A 22,150-nucleotide genomic window follows, 5' to 3' on the forward strand; every position below is an offset into this window, starting at 1 on the left:
CGCCTTGAAGGCACGAAAGGACCCCTGATTAGGTTTAAAGGAGGAGCCCCGCTGGCCACGGAAAAAACTTACCCTGTGCTCTTACCCCCAGTGACTCCTTTAACCAATTCATCCAGGGATTCCCCAAAAAGGCGAGACCCCGCATAGGGGGATGTCTGCCACCATCTTCCTGGATTTCTGGTCACCCGACCAGCTTTTCAACCAGATAAGACGACGGTTAATCACTGCGACACTGGATAGGCGCACAACTAAAGGGGCCTCATTTAAGGCCGCATCGCACAAATACATGACCCCTTGATAAATCTGATCCACCATCTCCACGGTAGTGGGGGGGCAGAATCAGCCACGAGGGTGCGTTTGAGCACCTTGGTCCAATCCGCCACAGCCTGAGCCACCATAACAGAGGCAAAAATAGGCTTGAGCATGGAACCCGCCACCATATAGGAATGTCGGGCAAGAGATTCTAGCCTCCTATCAGTGGGGTCCCTAAACACTGGAGAATCTTCGGTGGGAACCAGAGTAGCCTTGTTCAATCTGGCTACTGTGTGATCCACTTGAGGAGGCACACACCAGCGCGCAACCGTAGTAGCCGCAAAAGGGTAGAGAAGTTGAAACTTCTTGGCACCTCGAAGGTGTGTTTCAAATTACGCCATAGCTCATTCATCTTGTGGTGAAACTCTGCGGGGCAAGGAATAACCTGCGCCGTCTTGCGGGTCCTGTGTGTACCAAAAGAGGACACAATGCCCGGAGGAGTGGGCTCATCCTCCAAATGTAGTGTTTCTTTAATGGCAAGAATCAGCGCATCCATAGCTGCGCGTTCCTCGGGCGACCCAGGGGGAGAATCATCCACCCCTGCAACCTCCGCCTCCCCCTCGGACTCTTGCGGGTCCTGAGAAGAGCGAGACCCCGAAAGGGCCACGCTACCTACAGCAACCATGTCACATTCAGAATCAGAAGAAAAGGAAATCCTAGGCCTTTTTCTAGCAGCCCGTTCAGACATCAGCACATCCATTTTTGACACCAAAGTTGCCACAACAGCAGACAAATTAGTCAGGGCAGAGGATTCAGAGGAACCTGAATCCCCCACTAAAGCTGGAGAAAATTTGCTGTCCTGGGATTCCATAGCAGAAATAAAAAAAGTTTTTGTTTTTTTTCAGTACTGGCCCTTTAAGAGCGCTGCGGACCCCCGCAGCACACCGCTATAAGGACCTGTGACACACAGACCCCCCGCAGGGACAAAACTGGCCAGGAAGATTGCACAGGTAGGAAAGTAAAGGAACAGCAGGACAGAACCCCCCAAGTGTGTTACCAGCTCCTTCGGTCGGCTCTGAGAGAAAAAAGGAAGTGATGTCACCGCTGGAGGCTGAACTAAGGCTGCAGACCAAGGGAAAATGGATGCCTATTGAAACTAATGGGAGGCTTCGGCAAGATGGCCGCCGACATGTGCTCGGAACGATCGTTTTACACACAGAAGATGGCGCTGCAAGGCGCCAAAATACCCTATACATGCTGTATAAGCGCCCAGAGTGAAGCCAGACATGCTGCCCACACCTAAAATGGCAGACCGGCGGTTTTTAACCCCGCAGCGGTCGCCGCATGTGTCTTTACCTCCAAGCACCCTAAAGTGACATTAGGAGAGGGATCCCCAAAACCCCACACAGCGCTGCTGTGAGAGAATAAAACCACAGCAGGGACCGGGATCAGGGAGCCCAAAAATGCACAGACATAGGGGACACCACAGACACACAGGACTGCCGACCCCAGACAGAGTGTAATTACCTGTACCCGATGGCGTGGGGTGCCTCATATCAAACGGGAAACCGCCCACCTTCAGATGGCAGGGGAGTGCCGTCAGCCAAAAACGCAGGACACTGGAAGTGCATGGACGAACCTATGCTGTGTCCAGTGAGGTAGCCACCTCACAGGCTGCATCCCTGAGGACAGGGATGGGTCATTTGCGAGGCCAGGGCGAACACATAGCCTGCGAAACGCTTGATGGCAGGCTGGGATTCCATCTGATCCTCTGTCCTGGAGAGCCAGGACGGTCAGTCCGATTCCCAGCTCCGCAAACGCCGTCTTCATCCGAAGATCCAACTAACTATAGCTGACAAAATAAACAGCTAGCAATGTAAAGAAAAAAATGACATTTTCAGAAAAGAAATCATCAAGAAAAAGAAGAAGAAGAAGGCTGAGACTGTAGCCCCAGCACAGGGAAGCCTATCCACTCCTAAGCTAGGCAGAAGACAAACTGAGTTGGGATGGCTATTGCAGAGGGGTATTGGACTAGAAGGACAGCCCCCATGGGTGTGACTATGTAGATGAATTGTTATTTTACAAGTCTTTTGCCTAGAAACTCCTGCGGAGAGGAAGCAATACCCCCATAAGTGAAGACTGTATGAGTGGGCGGCGACTGTCGGGAGGACGTAAGAGAAAGTTTGATTTTATTTCCATCATTTACTTTCAAAATTACAGAAAACAAAAAAATGGCATCTGCAAAAGTTTGGGCACCCTGCAGAGTTAATATCTTGTACTGCCTCCTTTGGCAAGTATCACAGCTTGTAAACACTTTTTGTAGCCAGCCAAGAGTCTTTCAATTCTTGTTTGAGGTATCTTTGCCCATGCTTCCTTACAAAAGTCTTCCAGTTCTTTGAGATTTCTGGGCTGTCTGTCACACACTGCTCTTTTAAGGTCTATCCATAGATTTTCAATTATGTTGAGGTCAGGAGATTGTGAAGGCCATGGCAAAACCTTCAGTTTACACCTCTTGATGTAATCCCCCGTGGATTTCGAGGTGTGTTTAGGATCATTATCCATTTGTAGAAGCCATCCTCTCTAACTTCAGCTTTTCACAGATGGCATCAAGTTACCATCCAAAATTTGCTGAAATTTTATTGAATTCATTTTTCCTTCTACTCGTGAGATGTTCCCTGTGCCACTGGCTGCAATACAAACCCAAAGCATGATTGATCCACCCCCATGCTTAACGGTTGGACAGAGGTTCTTTTCATTAAATTCTGTGCCCCTTCTTCTCCAAACGTTACCTTTGCTCATTCAGGCCAAAAAGTTTTGATTTTAACCTCATCGGTCCACAGAACTTGTTTCCAAAATGCATCAGGCTTGTCTATAAGTTCATTTGCAAAGTTCAAATGCTGATTTTTGTGGTGAGGATGTAGAAGAGGTTTTCTTCTGATGACTCTTCCATGAAGACCATATTCGTACAAGTATCTCTTTATAGTGGAATAGTGTACCACAACTCCAGTGTCTGCCAGATCTTTCTGGAGGGATCGTGCAGTCAAACGTGGGTTTTGAATTGCTTTTCTCACAATCCTGTGAGCTGTTCTGTCTGATATTTTTCTTGGTCTTCCAGATCTTGCTTTAACTTCCACTGTTCCTGATGACTGCCATTTCTTAATTACATTCCGAACAGAGGATATTGACATCTGAAAATGCTTTGCTATCTTCCTATAGCCTTCTCCAGCTGTGTGAGCGTCAACTATTTTCAGTTTCAGTTTTCTAGACAACTGCTTAGAAGATCCCATGGTGCTGATTGTTGGGGCAAGGTCAGATGAGTCTGGGCATTTAAAACCTTTAAGACTGACATCACCTGGTCTTCCCAGACAATGATTGAGAACAATCCATGACACTGGCAGGTCTCAGCCTTGCAAAGGGGGCAGCGCATGCTATAAATTCTGCAGGGTGCCCAAACTTTTGCAGACGCCATTTTTTAGTTTTCTGTAATTTTGAAAGTGTCAATGATAGAAATAAAATCTAACTTTTGTTGACATATTATAAGAATGTCTAATCTGTAATTTGATGCCTTTTGGAGATTTTTCCATCTTTCCTTGGCTTCTTTATGCACATTAATACAAATTTTTACCTGGGGTGCCCAAACATTCGATCACCACTGTAAGCTAAAAGACATATCTCCAAAATACTTGCAGCTGTAATTGTACAAAATGGCGGCTCTACAAAGTACTGACTTTTGGATGTGAATTTGCATGCAATCAAAATATTTTGCTCTCAATTACTGCCTGTGTTAAAAAAAAAACTATTTTGCAATTTTAACCACTTGCCGACTGCGCACAGTATATTTACTGCGGCAGTCAGCCCCTCACAGGCAGAGCGACGTAGGTCTACGTCGCTAGCCTATGAGGCTCTGGGGAGTGAGCGAACGCCGCCGGAGGCGCACTCCCCGCGCGTGTGCCCGGCGGCCTCGATGTCCGCCGGTCACTCGGCGATCGTCGGGGGAGAGGGAGAAAGGCAGGCGGCTAGTGTAAACAAGCCACCTGTCCTTCTCCCCTGTGTAGAAACAATGATCATACGGTTCTACTATGTAGGACCGTTGATCATTGTTCCTACACCTCAAGCCAAAGCCAATCACAGTAAGAATCACGCCCCTAGGGACACACACAGCCCTTCCCTCTCAAATAAAGTTAACCCCTTCACTGCCAGTGTAATTTTACAGTAACAGTGCATATGTATAGCACTGATTACTGTAGAAATGTCACTGGTAACCCCAAAAGTGTCAAAAATGTCAGTCAAGGGTCCGATCTGTCCGCCGCAATGTCGCAGTACCGCAAAAAAAAAAAAAAAAAAAAAAATCGCAGATCGCCGCCATTACGCGTTAAAAACAAAAATGACAAAAATCTTTCCCTTTGTTAGTAAACGCGATAACTTTTGCGCAAACCAATCAAAATACGCTTTTTGCGATTTTTTTTACCAAACATATGTAGCAGAAAACAAATTGGCCGAAAATGTTAAAAAATTTTGATTTTTACATTTTTTTTGGGGGGCATTTCATATAAAAAAAAATGTGAAAAATATTGTTATTTTTGCAAAATTGACGCTCTTTTTGTTTATAGCACATCATCAAAAAATCGCACAGGTGATCAAATACCACCAAAAGAAAGCTCTGTTTGTGGGAAAAAAGGACGTCAAATTCGTTTAGGTACAGCGTCGCAAGACCGCGCAATTGTCCATTAAAGTCACGCAGTGCCGAATCGCAAAATACCCCCTGGTCAGGAAGGGGGTAAAATCTTCCGGGGCTTAAGTGGTTAAAGAAGTTCACCTTTTGTAACATGTTACACACATTCTCGGGGTGTAACATGTTACAAAAAGTGAACTTATTCGGCCCCCGCACATCCCGTTGTGACAGTGAGCAGGGCATCTTCTCCCCTGCTCGCTGTCACAATTTTAAAAAAACGCGGCCATACAGGGCTCCGACCCCCGGCTGTGTTATTCATTCACAGAGTTCTATGAATGTGAAAAATACAAGCTAGGACAGCCTTTGCGGCTATCAGCTTGTAGTTCTCAATGAACTACCAGGGCGCTGTTTAGTCTTCCTGGCAGTATGCAACAGCCTACTCATACAAGGTATGAGCAGACAGCTTACATAGAATGTCAGCAAGAGCCCCGCAATGGGGTGCTATGCTTTGTAGGATTAAAGGTCAAAAAAAAAATACCTGCAAAAAGATGTTTATTCTTTTTTTTCCCCAAAGGTGCACTTAGTAGGCATGTTGTGTACATTACATGATACAAAGCCCCTCAAAAAATCAATTTTAATTCCAGTCACAATGCAGAAAAACAAGAAAAACACCGGGGGGGGGGGGGGTTTCAGGCAGTTGAAGGGGGTAGGTACTCTGAAGGTAGAATGTAAAATCAGAAACTGTGTTGAGTGTTTTCGTGTCCATATTGAAATGGTCATGAGAGTCTGGTAATTCCAGAAATGTTCCCCATAGTTCTTAGTCCTTCATTTTCTATAGTCTGAAATATATGTAAAGGCCATTAAACTATTTTATGGAAGGTTTTTGTGTTTCCTTGATGCTGTTGAAACTGCATTGCCTTCAGTTTGTTAACTACTGTATACCAGAATTTCATGGAGAAAGGCTTGGCTTCCAGCAGTGCGGGATACATGCCCATGTTGCATTTATTAGGTGTATGATTAGTGATTGCTAGTCAGAGTGTTTGATGATGGGGGTCATGTAAAGGAGAGGCTGCTAGGTCATTTTTCTGATCTACAGTTGTCAGTTTAATAATTATGTGGGTTACTTTTCCCCAGAACTCACAAAACACTAGGAACTCCCAGAAGAACTAGGAAAACTGAATCAACTGCATTCTTACATTGCCAGTATATGGAAGAAGTATTCTAAAGAGGGTCAACAGGACTCTGTACTATTTAAGTAGAATTTTAAATTCAGATGCTTGTATTTATTTAAAATATATGCTTTTTGTGCATAAGAATGAATGTTTCTGTTCTGGCCTGATGTCGGTCTTAAAATCTTTTTCCCTTATTGAGAAAAGGTGGTGTATATGAGACCAATGGAGTAATTAGCATAGTGTAGAAAGCGGAAAATGAATATCTGAGTATTCTGGAGTGTAGGAACAACTCCTTGAAGGGGTAAGCTTTTTCAATCACCGTATTACGTCTGATAAGTAATTACAGAAAGTGTCACAATTTCACAGCTTACCCAAACTACAACTGAAGGTCTACCAAATCTGCATCTCCCGTAATCATTTTATTACCTCTGGCCCTATAAAATGTGTCAGCTGATATTGTTAGAGTTGTGAAAAGCATAAAGATTTTCTCGGATAGGCATGAGGAGAATTTAGAACTTTCTACAACTAAAATCATAAGCAAGATCATAGGCGGCCTCCTGTTCTCTACATGTGCCATTAATAAAAGGATGGTTCTGTTTAACCAGGGAAAACAAAGTAGCAGGATGGTGGATCCTATTTTTTTTCCATACTGATCCAGTGCTTTTAGTCCCGGTTCACATTTGTGCGATGCGGGAACGCTGCAAATATACAGAGTGCTCCTGCATCGCATCCACACCCCTGGCAGTTCACACTGCCATATGCGATACGCAGGGGGTGTCAATTAAAAGTTAATGACACCCCCAGCTGAGATCGCATATTGCAGTGTGATCTGCAAGTTCGCACAGATTGGGATCGCACTAATGTTAAGCACCATGCGATCCGATTCTGCTGCGGATTAAAAAAAAGGGTCATGTGCGTGTTTAGTGCGATTGCGGTTCGAATTCAGCCATACAAAGTGTATGGCTGAAATTTGTACCGCACAGAGATCTCATGTAATTTAGGAGCAGTGCGCTCCGAATTACATGCGATCTCTGTGATCGCACTAATGTAAACCGGCACTTAATCCTAATGTTTACACAAGTCTAATATCCTGGACAAGTGTGCAGCCTTTTAAAATAGAACTGGGTCTGGGAATCCTATGCCTCAATTTGCTTCCACTTGTTAATTCTGCAAGATTTGCAAACCCACAAAACTTTCTTGAATTCCCTTCAACCAGTTTTTGAAAAAGGTGGGTGGTATTGCAGGGGATAAAAAGTTGTTACTGAGGGCATTCATTTTCAAAATATTATTCCTTCCATGCTATGGGAAAGTGCAATTACACCACTTTTTAAACTTCTGTTTTAGCCTCATAAGGAATGGTGAAATGTTGGTTTTAAAGATATTGCACAAGAATATAGTAAGAAAAATTTGTAAATACTTCAATAGTGGCACTTTGATATTTTAATGTGAACAAGGCAGAGGTATTTGCGGGTATACTCACACTAGGGCCGGTTTAACTGAACCGTTCCCGAGTTCAATTCTCCCCTCTCCCCCGCTGGTTTGCACACTCACTGTTTTTTTTTTAAAGAAGTGTTACCCTGAAAATTTACAAGTGATCCCTGTTTCACTACACAGTTCTCTAAGGATAAAAACTGTGCTCTGGCAAAGATTACACTTACACTACACTGCAGAAAACCATTCCGGATTACAAATGAACTGTGTCTGGGGCCACCTGTTCCAAGTGGTGTCGTGCACGGTACACTTATGTGGTCCAAGGTGCCGTTCAGAGTACTCACACTACACAAATAAACCGACCCAAGGGGCTGAACCTAGCCCAGGACCCGTTAATAGTGCTAGTGTGAGTGCACCCTTAAAGAAATAAAACACTATTACATCTGAAAACAGATCATCCATTTTTTTGTAAGATGTGGGAAGTGAAGATAGTTGTGATCCTTTATCAGGAGTCCTTTTACTTTTAGTGACATCAAAAGATCTTTTCGTCTACAGTCCCATTGGGTTAGCTCTAGCTCTGCCTCGAGCTGAAATTTCTAGATTCTCTGAACATTCCAATGAAAGGCTCATCAGGGGAAATATGAAAAAGGGACTCCACAGAAGGGGAATGGAGTGTTCAACTTACAGCAAATATACATTGAATCTCAAAGTTAATAGGCTTACTGAGTAGGAAAAAACTTGGAACAAAAGGTCTAGATCCAGGGTATACTTTACTAGAATTAGTAGTCAAGAACTTTCCATAAACCAAAAACTCATGCGTCTTGTTTCAAAATACTTTGCTTGGTTATTGGCTGATTAACTTACAGTGTTGCAAGACTCTGTCCATTCTTGGGATCCCAAAATTTGATAGGCTGTTGACTATCTTTACTTCCAGACACCAGAAGTCCTTTGGTTGGATGCCAGTCAACACATTTCACATCAGCTCCATGCCCTAAAGGTGAGACAGTTTTTATTTATTGTAATAATTGTAGGCTAACAAGAATCAGGGGCACCTTGCAATGTTTTGCTAGGTCACACTATTCTATAAAAAGTGAAAAAGTTTAGATAAACCAAATGATATGTGAACCTCAGGGAGTTTGACATGTTCAAGAGTTACTTCTGTGTGCTGAAATGGCCTTTCCGCATGTTAAGACTTTAGTATGTTTAACCTCAGCAGGTTTCTTTAGTGCTTTCAAACATGATAGATGTTTGGATGTCACACACAAAGAATAAACGGGCACTGCCAATAAGTGTACAAAAGAGAATGGAGAATCCCTGCTAAAGAGAATGTGTATTCCCTCTACCGTATACACTTTAGGATGTAAGTGAACGTGTGGTGGTTAATGTTGAACTAAAGTCAGGAAAAAAAATTGCAGAGGCGGCATGCAATCAGAATGGCAAAAGACTGGAACCTGGAAGATGCCAGGGAGAAGATGCTGGCACCAGCAAGTGACCTCACTGGCATCGGACCATTGAACAGAGGTGGAAAATTTTTACTTTATTTTCGCTTTAGGAGATGCCTGGACTCAATACAAAATGTAGTTGGAGTTTGTGTAAACAAAAAAAAAAAAAATGTATTTACAGTAGTGAGTTTATGGACAGGGGGTTCTAACCATCAATACGCTATCAAATAAAAAAAAAAAAAAAAAAAAGCTAAAAACACAAAAACAATTTTGGATATACAAACACTTTCATGTGTCACAAAAAAAAACATGGGGCTGCCATTGTTGACCTCCTTCTCAACAATATTGGTTTACTTCCCATCTCTGGTTTCAGTAGGTGTGTCCCATGCAAATAACGCATTACTTATCTTCACACTTGTTTTAGTGAGGTAAAATACTAAGGTCAAAGCACTATAACGGCCAGACAACTAGCATTGTCATAGGACAGCGGTTGCCATTTATGCATTTGTCCTTTCATTACAGGGTACACCTTATTGACCATGAAGTGAAACTTTGCTTCCCCTTCAAATGACTTACATTTACTTGTTGTATTTAATTTAGCAAGCATATTGTTTGCATCCAACTGATGCAAACAATATCCTTCAATAAAAAAAGGTCATCTTCAAAGGGACTTTTTTGCTGTCCTACTACTCACTGTGGCCAATCTAGTCACTACAAACATGTCTGGATGGATCTAGGAAATGTGCCCATGATCCCCTTCTGAAACTGTGTGCAAGCCAAAAGTTTATGATGAATTGCTCACTGTAAGGAATAGGATTTGGCAGGGTTATTTGTTCTTTGATATAAACCCCCAAAATAAATAAGTAAATTAAACCACCACATACAGCAAGACATATTTCACTGGAACTTCAGTAATCTTTTGGAAGATACAAGAGACTTGTATTTTTATAAATAGGTACACAACAAATTCAGTATCTTCATTCAAATTTTATTTCAGAGTTTCTGCTGGTGTTAAAAACCAAAATATGTTTTATTCCTTTAATTCAAGACAACATAACAAAATAAATACATTAGTAAATAATCTTATCTTTACAGTTTCCTAATACTATGCCAAAAGAAGTTAAACAATTGCATACACAATTTTGAATCATCTTTTTAAGAGTGCCAATCATAATCAGGGACATTATACTGTACATATAATAGGCATGTTATTCTTCAGATCATTGTAAGTTTTGTGATTTTACTACCTAGAAACGCTCTCTATATAATGTTTTTAACAGTTTGTTTAGAATTACCTTTTCTGTAAAAGACCCTTCCTTTCTATGAAACTTCAGTTTTGGTGAGGGGGGGAAAAACAAAAAAAAACAAACAAGTCTCCAAGTAAAACTATATACACATAAGTTTAGAAGATGTTAATATAGATCCCTCTCTCCCCATTTCAGTAAATTGATGTAAGCATTGCCATATTTTGCAAAGGAATTCCAAATTGTCAGGATGTACTTTTATAATTGCTGCCCGAGCAGTCTTAGTATTGTAGCATGATATGCTGTTTAAAAATAAAGTAATTGCTTTATTATGTTTTATATTTAAAAAAACTAATTGAAAGATAAAGCCAAGTTTTTACATCCCCTTAGGCATCCAAGATTCACAAGCATTAAATAATCTTACCAATAATTAATCAGGACCAGTTTACGCCACATGCAATCCAGTGCGTTTTTTTTCTGCATCAAAATGCATGGCTAGTAGGTTTTATGGTTTTCAATGGCATTGTTCACACCAGTGTGGTCAGTTTCAGAGCGTTCCAGTTCCATAAAAAAAAAAAAAGTAGAACACGCTGGATTTTCTCTGCACTGGACCGTGGAAAAACGCACTGGAATGCACCAAAAATGCACTTGAACAGATGTCCTCATTTAAGGTTAAGAAAAAAGAGGGGGGAAAATGCACAGGACTGCATCAAAAACGCACTGGAATGCATCAAAAACGCGTCAAATGCGCATACAGAAAAGATTTCGGACTGCGTTTCTATGATGTGAACAGACCTTTAATCTTAAAAAAAGATTTGGAATATTTTGGAATATAATATAACATGTTGAAATCAACTGTGCTTTCAAATTGAGACTAACAGACAATATCGATTCACTTTCTGTTGGTGGATGTGACAAAGATGGTTTTAGTGCCATCAACGCTCTACTAAGCCCCAATCTCAGGATAATTTGAATTTTCTGGAACCTCCGGATTTCAAAAAATGTATGTATGTATCCAAGCTACATACAATGCTTGTTTTAAAAAATAGCATCAATAGGTTGCACAGCATCTTTTCAATATCTTACCAAGTTGGGACATCTCCAGATAAGATGAATAGTCTTGCACCATCTTGCACAGTCTGTGCTCATCTAATTAAACTAACACTATCCAAAAGGCTTTCTTTATATAGTGAATGAGTGTGATATGCCCTTGGATGGGACATAAAAGGTGGGCAACAATGTGAAGCAACATTACAGTGTTCGGCCAAAAGACGAGAGCCCCCTTGATACTGTGCTAATACATCATTCAAAAAGTCAAGTGAAATTAAAAACTTGGTTAACAATATAGAAATCAACACTAATTTCCATAGGGGGAGGAACCTTAAATTGTAACAGTGCAGTTAAATAATGTTTTTCCATGGCACTATGGTGCTATTACAGCTGTGGAGTTCACTTTTCATTCTCCTCTGCTGGAATTCCCTTCTTTTATTTATATGTAAAACTTCAATAAGGTTCTCAAATCTTTGTGTATATGTTGTATCCATGTACGGTCCATCCACAGTATATCTGCCAGACTACACAACGTATTAAGTGCTATGTAAGCAAGCTTGTGGTGTCAGATCATGATTAATCTGGTATGGTGTTTTTTTTTTCTCTTGGCACATAATTGTGAAGTGGAAGGAAAATGATAAATGGATTTCAAGCTTTTTATTACAAGTAAATATCTGAAAAAAGTGTGCTGTGCATTTGTATTCACACCCGCTGAGTCCATATTTTGTAGAACCATCTTTCGCTGAAATTACAGCTGCAAGTCTTTTTGGGTGTGTCTCGATCAGCTTTGCACATCTAGAGTGACATTTTTGCCCATTCTTCTCTGCAAAATAGCTCAAGCTCTGTCAGATTGGATGGAGAATGTCTGAATAACAATTTTCAAGTCTTGCCTGAGATTCTCAATTGGATTTAGGTCTGGACTTTGACTGGGCCATTCTCACACATGAATGTGCTTTGATCTAAACCATTCCATTGTAGCTCTGGCTGTATGTTTAGGGTTGTTGTCCTGCTGGAAGATGAACCTTCGCCCCAGTCTCAAGTCTTTTCCAGCCTAACAGGCTTTCTAAGATTTCCCTGTATTTGGCTTCATCCATCTTCCCATCAACTCTGACTAGCTTTCATGTCCCTGCTGAAAAAAAGCATCCCCACAACATGATGCCGCCACCACCATGTTTCACAGTGGGAATGGGGTGTTCAGGGTGATCTGCAGTGTTCATTTTCTGCCACAAATAGCGTTTTGCTTTTAGGTCAAAAAGCTAAATTGTGGTCTCATCTGACCAGATCACCCTCTTCCACGTTTGCTGTGTCCCCCACATGGCTTCTCGCAAACTGCAAACGGGACTAATTATGCACGACTAATAGTTGTCCTGTGGGACAGATTCTCCCATCTCAGCTATGGATCTCTGCAGCTCCTCCAGAGTTACCATGGGCCTCTTGGCTGCTTCACCGATTAATACTCTCCTTGCCCAGCCTGTCAGTTTAGGTGGACGGCCATGTCTTTGTAGGTTTGCAGTTCCATACTCTTTCCATTTTCGGATGATGGATTGAACAGTGCTCTGTGAGATGTTCAAAGCTTGGGATATTTTTTTTTATACCCTAACCCTGCTTTAAAAACTTTTCCACAACTGTATTCCTGACCTGTCTGGTGTGTTCCTTGGCTTTCATGATGCGGTTTGTTCACTGAGGTTCTCTAACAAACCTCAAGATTAAATTACACACAGGTAGACTCTATTTACTAATTAGGTGACTTCTGAAGGCAATTGGTTCCACTAGATTTTAGTTAGGGGTATCAGAGTAAAGGGGGCTAAATATTCTTTTCAGACATTTATTTTTAAAAAATTTTGAAAACCATTTATCATTTTCCTTTTACATCACAATTATGTGCCACTTTGTGTTTTTGCTTATCACATAAAATCCCAATAAAATAGATTTACTTTATTGGTTGTAACAAAATGTGAAAAATTTCAAGGGGTGTGAATACTTTAAGGCACTGTAGTTATACTTAATGTGACAACAGCTTTTAAATAGTGGCAAGCTTTATTGAAGGTAAAGGTCATTCAAATATTTGCTTTCAGAGAGCATTCAAAACATACCTCGCAATATTCTCTCCTCATGGCATCGAAGAAAATCCCAAATCCTAACTGTGCCGTCATCTGAACAGGTAGCAAATTTATTATCCGTAGGGGAGAAACTGTTGCATGGAAACAAGCATTATAGGAAAATGTCAGAAACAATGAAGCACTCAATGCTCCTTATAAATTGAAACAACTTCTCTGCATATTATGGGGCAGGCTTGTATTTCATGGCTGCAGTTTAACTTGAAAACTTTTTACCCTTTGAAATTAAATCCATATTCAACAGAGGAAATCTTAAGGTCTCATGCACACAGAACGTTTTGCAAACCCCTGGCAGCAGCGTTGTGGCAGAAAAAAAGCCTGACGCTTGTAAAAGCGTCTAAAGCTTTTACAAGCTTGTAGGCGTTTAAAGGCGTCAAGATCTTGGGCGTTGATTCATTTCATTGGCCAGAAAAATAATTTATTTTGGCCATTGAAATTAACGCTCAAGTGCTAAACGCACCTAGCATTAAGGCGTGTCTAGCAGCATCAAGCACTTTTTCTGCCAAAACACTGTTGCTTCTGGATGCACTGGCACAGGGTTTTTTTCCTGCCTCTAAATGCTGCAAAAAGCCTATGTGTGCACCGACACATAGGATCGCATGCAGGGATCGCATGCAGGGGAGTTTAGAGGCAGGAAAAAAAAAAAAAACACGCCTGACGCCCCTAGAAGCAGCTGCAAAAACCTCCAGTGTGCATGAGGCCTAAAGAATAGTAAAACACATTCCATTTTGGACACACTGGGGTTGATTTTCTAAAGGCAAAAAGCCTGTTTATTTGCAAAGAAGGTTTGCACTAGATTAGTGAATGGGAATAAAATACACTCTGCAAAGTGATCAGCCTATTTGCCTTTTGGAAATTAACCCTACTAAGTCTGTTAAAAATAACCTGTACTTCATTTTAAAAACTTTTAAATGTAAAATCTCCTACTGAGAAGGCACATGATGCCTTACATTACTATCAACTAGAAAAATCTGTTCTGTACTCCTGTATAGTTTCATTTCACTTTGTTACTGGTGTCTCATTTTTCCCTGGGTATTCAACAGCAAACCTGAAGGTATGATTGATCTTCCAGCAATAGCTATGTGGTTCTAAGCTCCCCATAGTGTCAATCTTTGCAGTTAATAATCCCTAAATTAAATACTAGACTAGATTAGGGCTAGACACCTCATGCATTACACATGCCTCAAAAATTAGCTGGTTGGAATAACAGGCCATTTTGACCTCTTCGAAGGGTCATATTTAAAGGCTTAAGGCATCCTAATTCAATTTGGCCAAGAACAATTATCTAAGTAATTCTGCCATTTAGACATGCTTCCTGAAATAAGTTGTTGAATACATCTCAGCCCTTCTGCCCCCACCGCCATGCTCTGTATTCATGAAACACCAATGGCTGAAGATTCTTCTACATTAGACACATCTAGGCTTGTCAGATGTCAGGCCCTCCACTGCACTCTGAGGCTCCTTATGTTGACCCTTACATCAATACAGGACATGAGTAGTGAACAGAGAGCAGGGGTGACCAGGCATTGGATACACGTGGAAGTGTGTAGGATTGCTTAAGAATCTTGAGTTATATTTCATGAATACAGAGACCAGTGGCACAGGCAGCGAGATTTTTTTATTTTTATTTGGCGTGTGTACCGATGACAGGGTCATTTTAGTAAAGATGCCAGGCCAGTTTTAAAGACTATTCCAGTCTAACATCAGGTCCCGCAAGGTATGAAAAACATTTCTGTTATAAAAACATTCAGGTATCTACTGCATATATGGGACAAAACGTAAATTTACAAAACAAATCAAGTCAACACTTCAGACCTAGAGGTCTTCTTCAGATGTACATGTTGATCATGATGTTGTTCCTATTTTCATGGGCGTCCGCAGAACTTCTTTAAGGGTGGGGCATCATTTTAGGGTCACCCATGCTCCGCCCCTTTTCAACAATGTCATGAAGGGGAGGGGCATAGCCATTATACTTATTTTAAGTATTTATTTTTAAAGAGCAAACAGCAGCATTTTTTTTTTTTAAAGCATTTGTTAACCTAAAAAAAAAAAAAAAAAATCTTCCTGTTCCCTTAAAGCATGTTATACAGCACAGTACTTTGCTGTTTATTTGGCCCCTTCTATCACCTAAAATACCTGGCTGGTCCTGCCTGGCTATGTCCTCCCCTCTGTAAACTGGCCACGGTATACCATGGCTGCTGAGCCCTGACACTAGTTTAATTTAAAGTTTCATATCCTGTCCACAGTCTGTTTAATAATCCTGTGTGCCCTTGTGTATGTGTTTTATAAAAATAAGCCGTTCTTTACAAGTTTTCAGAGTGCCCGCTCGCCGCTCAGGTGACCCGCCGCCTCTCTCCTTCTCTCCCCCTCCCCTCCCGACTGACATCAGTGAGGAATCCTTGGCCCCACCTGCTGCAGGCAGCTATCAGACGGGGAGAGGAGCAGTGTTAATTTTGGCAGCAAATTTCAATTTAGTTTTAGTCTTAGTCTTAGGACTAAAATGGCATTTTAGTTTTAGTCCCATTTTAGTCTTCTGCAAGTGTTTTAGTCGTATTTAGTCAACTAAAACTCCAATAAAATTTAGTCGACTTAAACGTCCTACATTTTAGTCGACTTAAACGTCCTACATTTTAGTCGACTTAAACGTCCTACATTTTAGTCATCTATAATCAAATGGGTGTAGTTCAATTGTAATTTGTAATGCATTATTTAAGCATTTCTCTACAATTTCCAAACTCATTATATACTACTGCTGGTCCTGGAGTAAAAAATCTAATATGTTATTATTTATGGTATTAAGCTTTGAGCATGCACCAGTGTTAATTTTGGCAGCAAATTTCGATTTAGTTTTAGTTATATTTTGACTAAAATGCCATTTTAGTTTTAGTCGTATTTTAGTCATCTGAATTGTTTTAGTTTTAATCGTATTTTAGTAGACTAAAATTGTGTTAATTTAGTCGACGAAAACGTTTTAGTCGGTTTTAGTCGACGAAATTAACACTGGAGAGGAGAAAGCGGATGGGTCACATGAGCGGCACTCGGCCCTCTGAAAACTGGTAAAGAACGGCTTATTTTTTTTTTTAAACAGACACAGAATTATTAAACAGACCAGACAGGATGGTATAAAGTGGCCTAACAACCACTTGAAAGGGGAAGTTGAGATTGCAGGGGGGGGGGCATTCGCCCCCCCTTGCCCCTACCTGTGTATGCCAATGCCTATTTTCTGTATTATTCATTTAGAAATTGGTAGTCCCCCAAGTGCCTTAATGTCTGTTATATTAGAAATGGACTGGCCCAGGATGTGAAACTTATGAATCAGATAGGATCCTTCAAGAGATACATATATATATCTAAAACTACTTTTGTTTGCTATAAAACACACTTCTATGCATGACTTAGTTATACCATGTTAAAGGGGTTTGAATTCTCTGAGTTCAGCATTAAGTTGTACCCATCTGCCGTCCCCTTGCTCAATGACCGTAGTTCTGTAACGCTTATTAGTTAGGGGAAGGGGAGAACACATAGGATAGTTAGAAGTATGAAAACAAAAAATGGGAAAAGGAACTGTGCGGTGTTCGCTTTTAGACTTGTAGGCCCTTTTTAAAGTTTAAAACTACTAGTTCACTTTAGGTTATAAGGAAAGATTTTTTTACGTACGGTTTGTAGAATGTTAAATCAATACAATAATCAGACATGTAGTCAGATATAAAATGACCCACTTAAAGTCAAGTATTTAATGAGTTTGTTAACCTAAAAAAAAATAAAATAAAAAAATATGAATCCTGTTCCCATAAAGCATTTTATACAGCACAGTGTATGTGCTGTACAATTTGGCCCCTTCTATCACCTAAAAAACCTGGCTGATTCTGCCTGGCTATACCCTCCCCTCTGTAAACTGACCACGGTATTTCATGGCTGCTAAGCCCGACACTGTGGTCAGTTTACGTGCCTCCGTTATCAGCAGCTCTCCTGTCCTCTGTCCCCTATCCCCCCTCTCTCCCTGCCTGTCTGCTCCTCTGTCAGTGCCCACTCCCTCCCCTCCTGCTGCTGTAGTTTCATTTAATGCTTTATACTATCCTATCTGTTTAATAAACCTGCTTGCCCCTGTGTCTGTTTTATAAAAAATAAGCCGTTCATTACCAGTTTTCAGAGCACCGATCGCCGCTCACCTGACCCGCCGGTGTTCCGTGAAAAAACCATACCCGTGAGAAAACCATACCCTCGTCCCTTCCGGTGCACCTACGGAGGGCATGGATTTCTCACGGTAGTTACATTTGCGGCGGTTAGATTAAAACAGCTCCTCTGCAACATACATCATCTCCGCTCCTTCCCCTCTCACTTCCCTGCTCTCAGCTAATAAATATAAAAGCGGATCACGGAGCCGCGATCGCCGTCATTTACATCTCATACACCCGCCGCTTTTATATTTATTAGGCGAGATCAGGGAAGTGACAGCGATAGGAGAGGAGATGATTGATGTTGCAGCCGAACTGTTTTAATGTACCCGCCGCAAGTATAACATTACACACAGTGCCGTGATTATTTCATGCCCTCCGAGCATGCGCACTTGTCAAATTCTTTGATGTTCAATTAGGTATCCGGGGCTCTGAGCATGCGCACTGCTGCGCTGCTCAGCTGTTTCACACAGGAAGTGACGAGGGTATGGTTTCTTCACGGGGTATGGTTTTTTAACGTTACACCGGCTCTCTTTTACTTGCCCCCTGACTGACATCAGCAGGGAATTCTCAGCTATGTCCACTGCAGCTGGAGAGAGGAGAGCCGGCGGGTCACATGAGCGGTGACTGGCGCTCTGAAAACTGGTAAAGAAAGGCTTATTTTTTTATAAAACGGACACAGGGGCACACAGGGTAATTAAACAGGCAGGATGGGATAAAGTGGATAAAGTGGTTTAATAACCACTTTAAAATAACCTTACATTTATTTCTAAATACTGCATCAACCTATTTTTATGGAAGGTCTTTGATCAGGATAGGAAGGACCAGAACTAGGAGACTGTACTACACTGTACATTACACAGAGGGATGGCTCAATATCTAGTCACAAGATAGTACAGTCCTTGATCAAGCTGTACATGCTGTCTGACAGAGATGTCTAAACTAGAATATTGAACACAATCAAATTCTGAGAGTAAAGTCTGCACACTTCCGTTTCAGCTGAAAACGTAGCCGTTTGCCTTTAATTCCCCTTTAAATATTACCGGTGATTACGGTTTGCTACGTTCTAATAAATTACTAAATGCTTTTCTAATTAAAAAAAATAAAAATAAATACTATATCTAGTATTAAACTTTTTTTTCCTTCAAAATTTTTCTTGGTACTTTTTTACCGGTGATTACCGGTTGCTACGTTCTAATAAATTAATCACTATATGCTTTTTTTATTAAAAAAAACAAAAAAACAAAAACAAACATACTATATCTAGTATTAAACTTTTTTTTCCTTCAACGTTTTTCTTGGTACTGGTTTTACCGGTGATTACCGGTTGCTACGTTCTAATAAATGATCAATATATGCTTTTTTATTTAAATAAAAAAAAAGCATACTATATCTAGTATTAAACTTTTTTTTCCTTCCAAGTTTTTCTTAGGACTGGTTTCCCTTCCCTTTTGTAGCATATATTTGAATATCTGTATGTGAGAATTAGGGACTGCCAGAATGACATTTTTATTGTACATCATATTGAAAGATAATAGAATGAAGCTTTGTAAATCAATAGGGATACAGGATCCCATTCTTACTATTGTAATACTATACAACCACATATAGCAATTTATTTCCATATAATAAAAAAAAATAAAAAAACAAGTAGGTACCAAATTATCACATGTACTGTATATTATAAGTTGAAGTCATAATATAAACAAAAAACATACAATCCAGTTATGGCGTCATTCTTTTTTTTATATAAAACATTTAATATAAAATATTTTAAATAACAGCCTCTTCTAATCCAATTACCCCATTTAGACCAGGGAGAGAGAAGGGGAAATGCTGTAGGGCAAATCAAGTTACAGGCGGTCCCTGGGTTACAAACATCTGACTTACAAACGACTCCTACTTACAAGCGAAGGGAGACCGCAGGAAGTGAGGAGAAATCTACCCCTAGGAAGGGAAATTCACTTCTGTAAGAGTTATCTCCACTGAAGCTTTATCACCAATCCTTGATTCCACATCAACCCAGAATTTTCAAAACACAATTGTCATAGGGACAGAAAGTGAGGTGAAATCTTCTGAACAGAGGTACAGACAGCAAAACAAATGGTACAGGGGTGATAAAAATTATTCTTTTGGCTGCAGCTTAAAAAAAAAAAAAAAAAAAAAAAAAAAAAAAAAATGTACCTGTTCTGACTTACAAATTCGACTTAAGAACAAACCTAAAGTCCCTATCTGGTTTGTAACCCGGGGACCGCCTGTATTTTGCATTGCAGTGTTTTCTACCTGCAATGTATTCTGATAGGATCTCATGAGACTCTTGCTGCTTCTTTGATGTCCACAAGAATGGGGTGGGTCCTAGTCCAGAATGCATTGCTAAATTACAAGATAGGTTTCAGGGAAACCAGAGGGAAAGCAGGGAAGCCAGAGGGAAAGCAGGAATTGTCTAATTTGATTAACAGTAGTGTTTGGCTTGTAAATTGTAAAAATTCAAAAGTATACCTTAGAAACTACATCAAGCATACCCTTCTAAAAATACATATTGCAATAAATGAACACCCATGTTTTGGGGATTCATTACAGCAGTATTAAACTCAAAAGAAAACATCTTGCAGCTTATAAATTCTTAGATGTGATGGCTACATTCCTTTTCTTTTTAGGCTTTCTTTGCTTTATTTTTATCTGGTGATACAGCCTGTACGTCTGTTTAACAGAACAAGCTCTCCTGCAAATGTAGCAGCCAGAGTGTTGAGACAAACCATTTACCACTGACAGGGGTGCTCACAATGATCAGCTTTTATGTATTTATGTATAACCTTTGTCCCACAAGGAAAGAACTGTTGCTGTAACTGGTTGTGTACTTCAGTTTTAGTGTGTCTAAATCTGCTAGTACATCTAACACTCCCCTCCCCTCCCCTCAGACTGACAATGCTGCTGGCCGAAGAAGGTACCTCTGTGCTCCTTCAACCAGAGTGGGGGGCATTCTAATAAAGGAGAGGAGTTACTGGCCATATCACCAGGTGAAAAAAAAGAGTCTAAAACAAATGCAGCCATTACATCTAAGGATTGGTAAGCTGCACTGTTACATTTTTGGTTTTAATACTTTTCAGTTTGGTAAAAGCCTAGAATGCGACTCGTGATTAAATAAAGAGTTGAAAATATGATGGATGTGGTTTAATTTTTAAATTAGGACAAGTGTAGTTATCAGTCTTGTCAGTTGACTGAAAAGTGATCAAAAAAACTGGACACTGTATGGGTTTGTATATACCATTTGCATATTTAGATAAACTATCAATTCGCTTCCAAATATGACCCAATCACTTTCTAAAAGTTTGTAGCCTAATCAAATTTGGGCTTAAGACTGGATTTTCAGCTTGCATAAAATAATGGCACAAGGCCTTTTGGGGAATGTTTATTACTATGTAAGCAGAGTACCAAGATATGCCAAAACAGTATCACAACATGCGCACTTCTTCATTATTCCAGGTCCAGTTATGGCTTCTAACAAACACAGAGGTAAAAGAAAGGCAACCACAGAAGATGTAAATTATATATTTTTTTTATTCATTGTACATTACAGGACACAGTTATTTCGTCTTTTTTTTTTCAAGAGTACAAACCTCTCGCTGCTCAAAGAAGAAACCCTTTTATTTGTATTGTGAGTTTTCCGTCAAGTTTTATCTGCTATATAGCAACTACAGCATTTTTTTTTTTTTGCAGCTCAGGATTTGTTAACACCATGGCTGGCCTATGAGGGAATGTACTGGACCCTGCTGGAAAGACGTGTGCCTTCCTGTAATGTTGCTCCAGGCACTGGATTCTGCTTTAAGCACTTGCCTTGGCATGTAGTAGCAGCAAGCCGAGTTAGCTGCAGTGTGCTATATGGATGCAGGGCCCTGTCATTACCCACTGGTGTGACCCAGGCCCTGAAAATCCATTTGGGTGGGGGTTACTGTCCACCTGGAGGCCAAAGATTGGGGTGGGTCTTGCTGCTATAATTCACTATCTGCCCAGTGGGGTAGCAAGCCCCGGATTTGACCCTTAAAATGCAGTGGCTTTGCCATTTGGGTGGAGCTCAGTTTTTTACCGCCCTAACAGCAATGGAGGCATTCAAACCATTCTGGATCTAAAGTTTTTTTTAACAGGTTTTGTTGCAAGCAACACTTACTGTAAACTGCAAGTTCAGTTGTGGTTTCCTTGAACCAAGAGGTCTCTGTTGCCATCAAGAAAGCCTACCTTAACATCTTTATTTACCCTCCACAGGTTCTTGTCAACCACTCCTGACACAGTTTTTAGTTTTAATTAGTTGCCCTTCCCTTTGGCCTATCTACAATGCTATTGTCTTCTCCAGTGTGTTAGCACTGCCCCATCTCTGCTCACTCTTAGGGCATTCACTTTGTGGGTTACCTGGATGAGTTTCTGATAAAGGTACATACAGTATGGATTCTGCTGCCAATGTCCAATGGTCAGTGCCAACCATGCAGAAATTCGGTTGGATTTCATATCTCCGGAAATCAGAGCTGGATGTGACTAATTGCTGAATGTATTCTGCACTTGATCTTGTCCGCAGCTCTGTATAGGGTCTTCCTCCCTACGGA

At 40.7% G+C, this 22,150-nt stretch overlaps 1 protein-coding gene across 1 annotated transcript in view; it reads right to left on the minus strand.

The window, feature by feature from the left end:
- WDR33 (WD repeat domain 33) overlaps nucleotides 1-22,150 on the minus strand; it is a 257,209-nt gene that overhangs the window by 91,430 nt on the left and 143,629 nt on the right. Inside the window, exons 7-8 of the mRNA XM_082249874.1 lie at nucleotides 13,357-13,454; nucleotides 8,392-8,518 (exon numbers count right to left, since the gene is read on the minus strand). Of these exons, the coding sequence (XP_082106000.1) occupies nucleotides 8,392-8,518; nucleotides 13,357-13,454 (225 nt within the window). The remainder of the gene's footprint in view (nucleotides 1-8,391; nucleotides 8,519-13,356; nucleotides 13,455-22,150) is intronic.

Source organism: Pelophylax lessonae (genome assembly GCF_965119305.1).
Source record: "Pelophylax lessonae genome assembly, chromosome: 3".
Classification (NCBI taxonomy): Eukaryota; Metazoa; Chordata; class Amphibia; order Anura; family Ranidae; genus Pelophylax; species Pelophylax lessonae.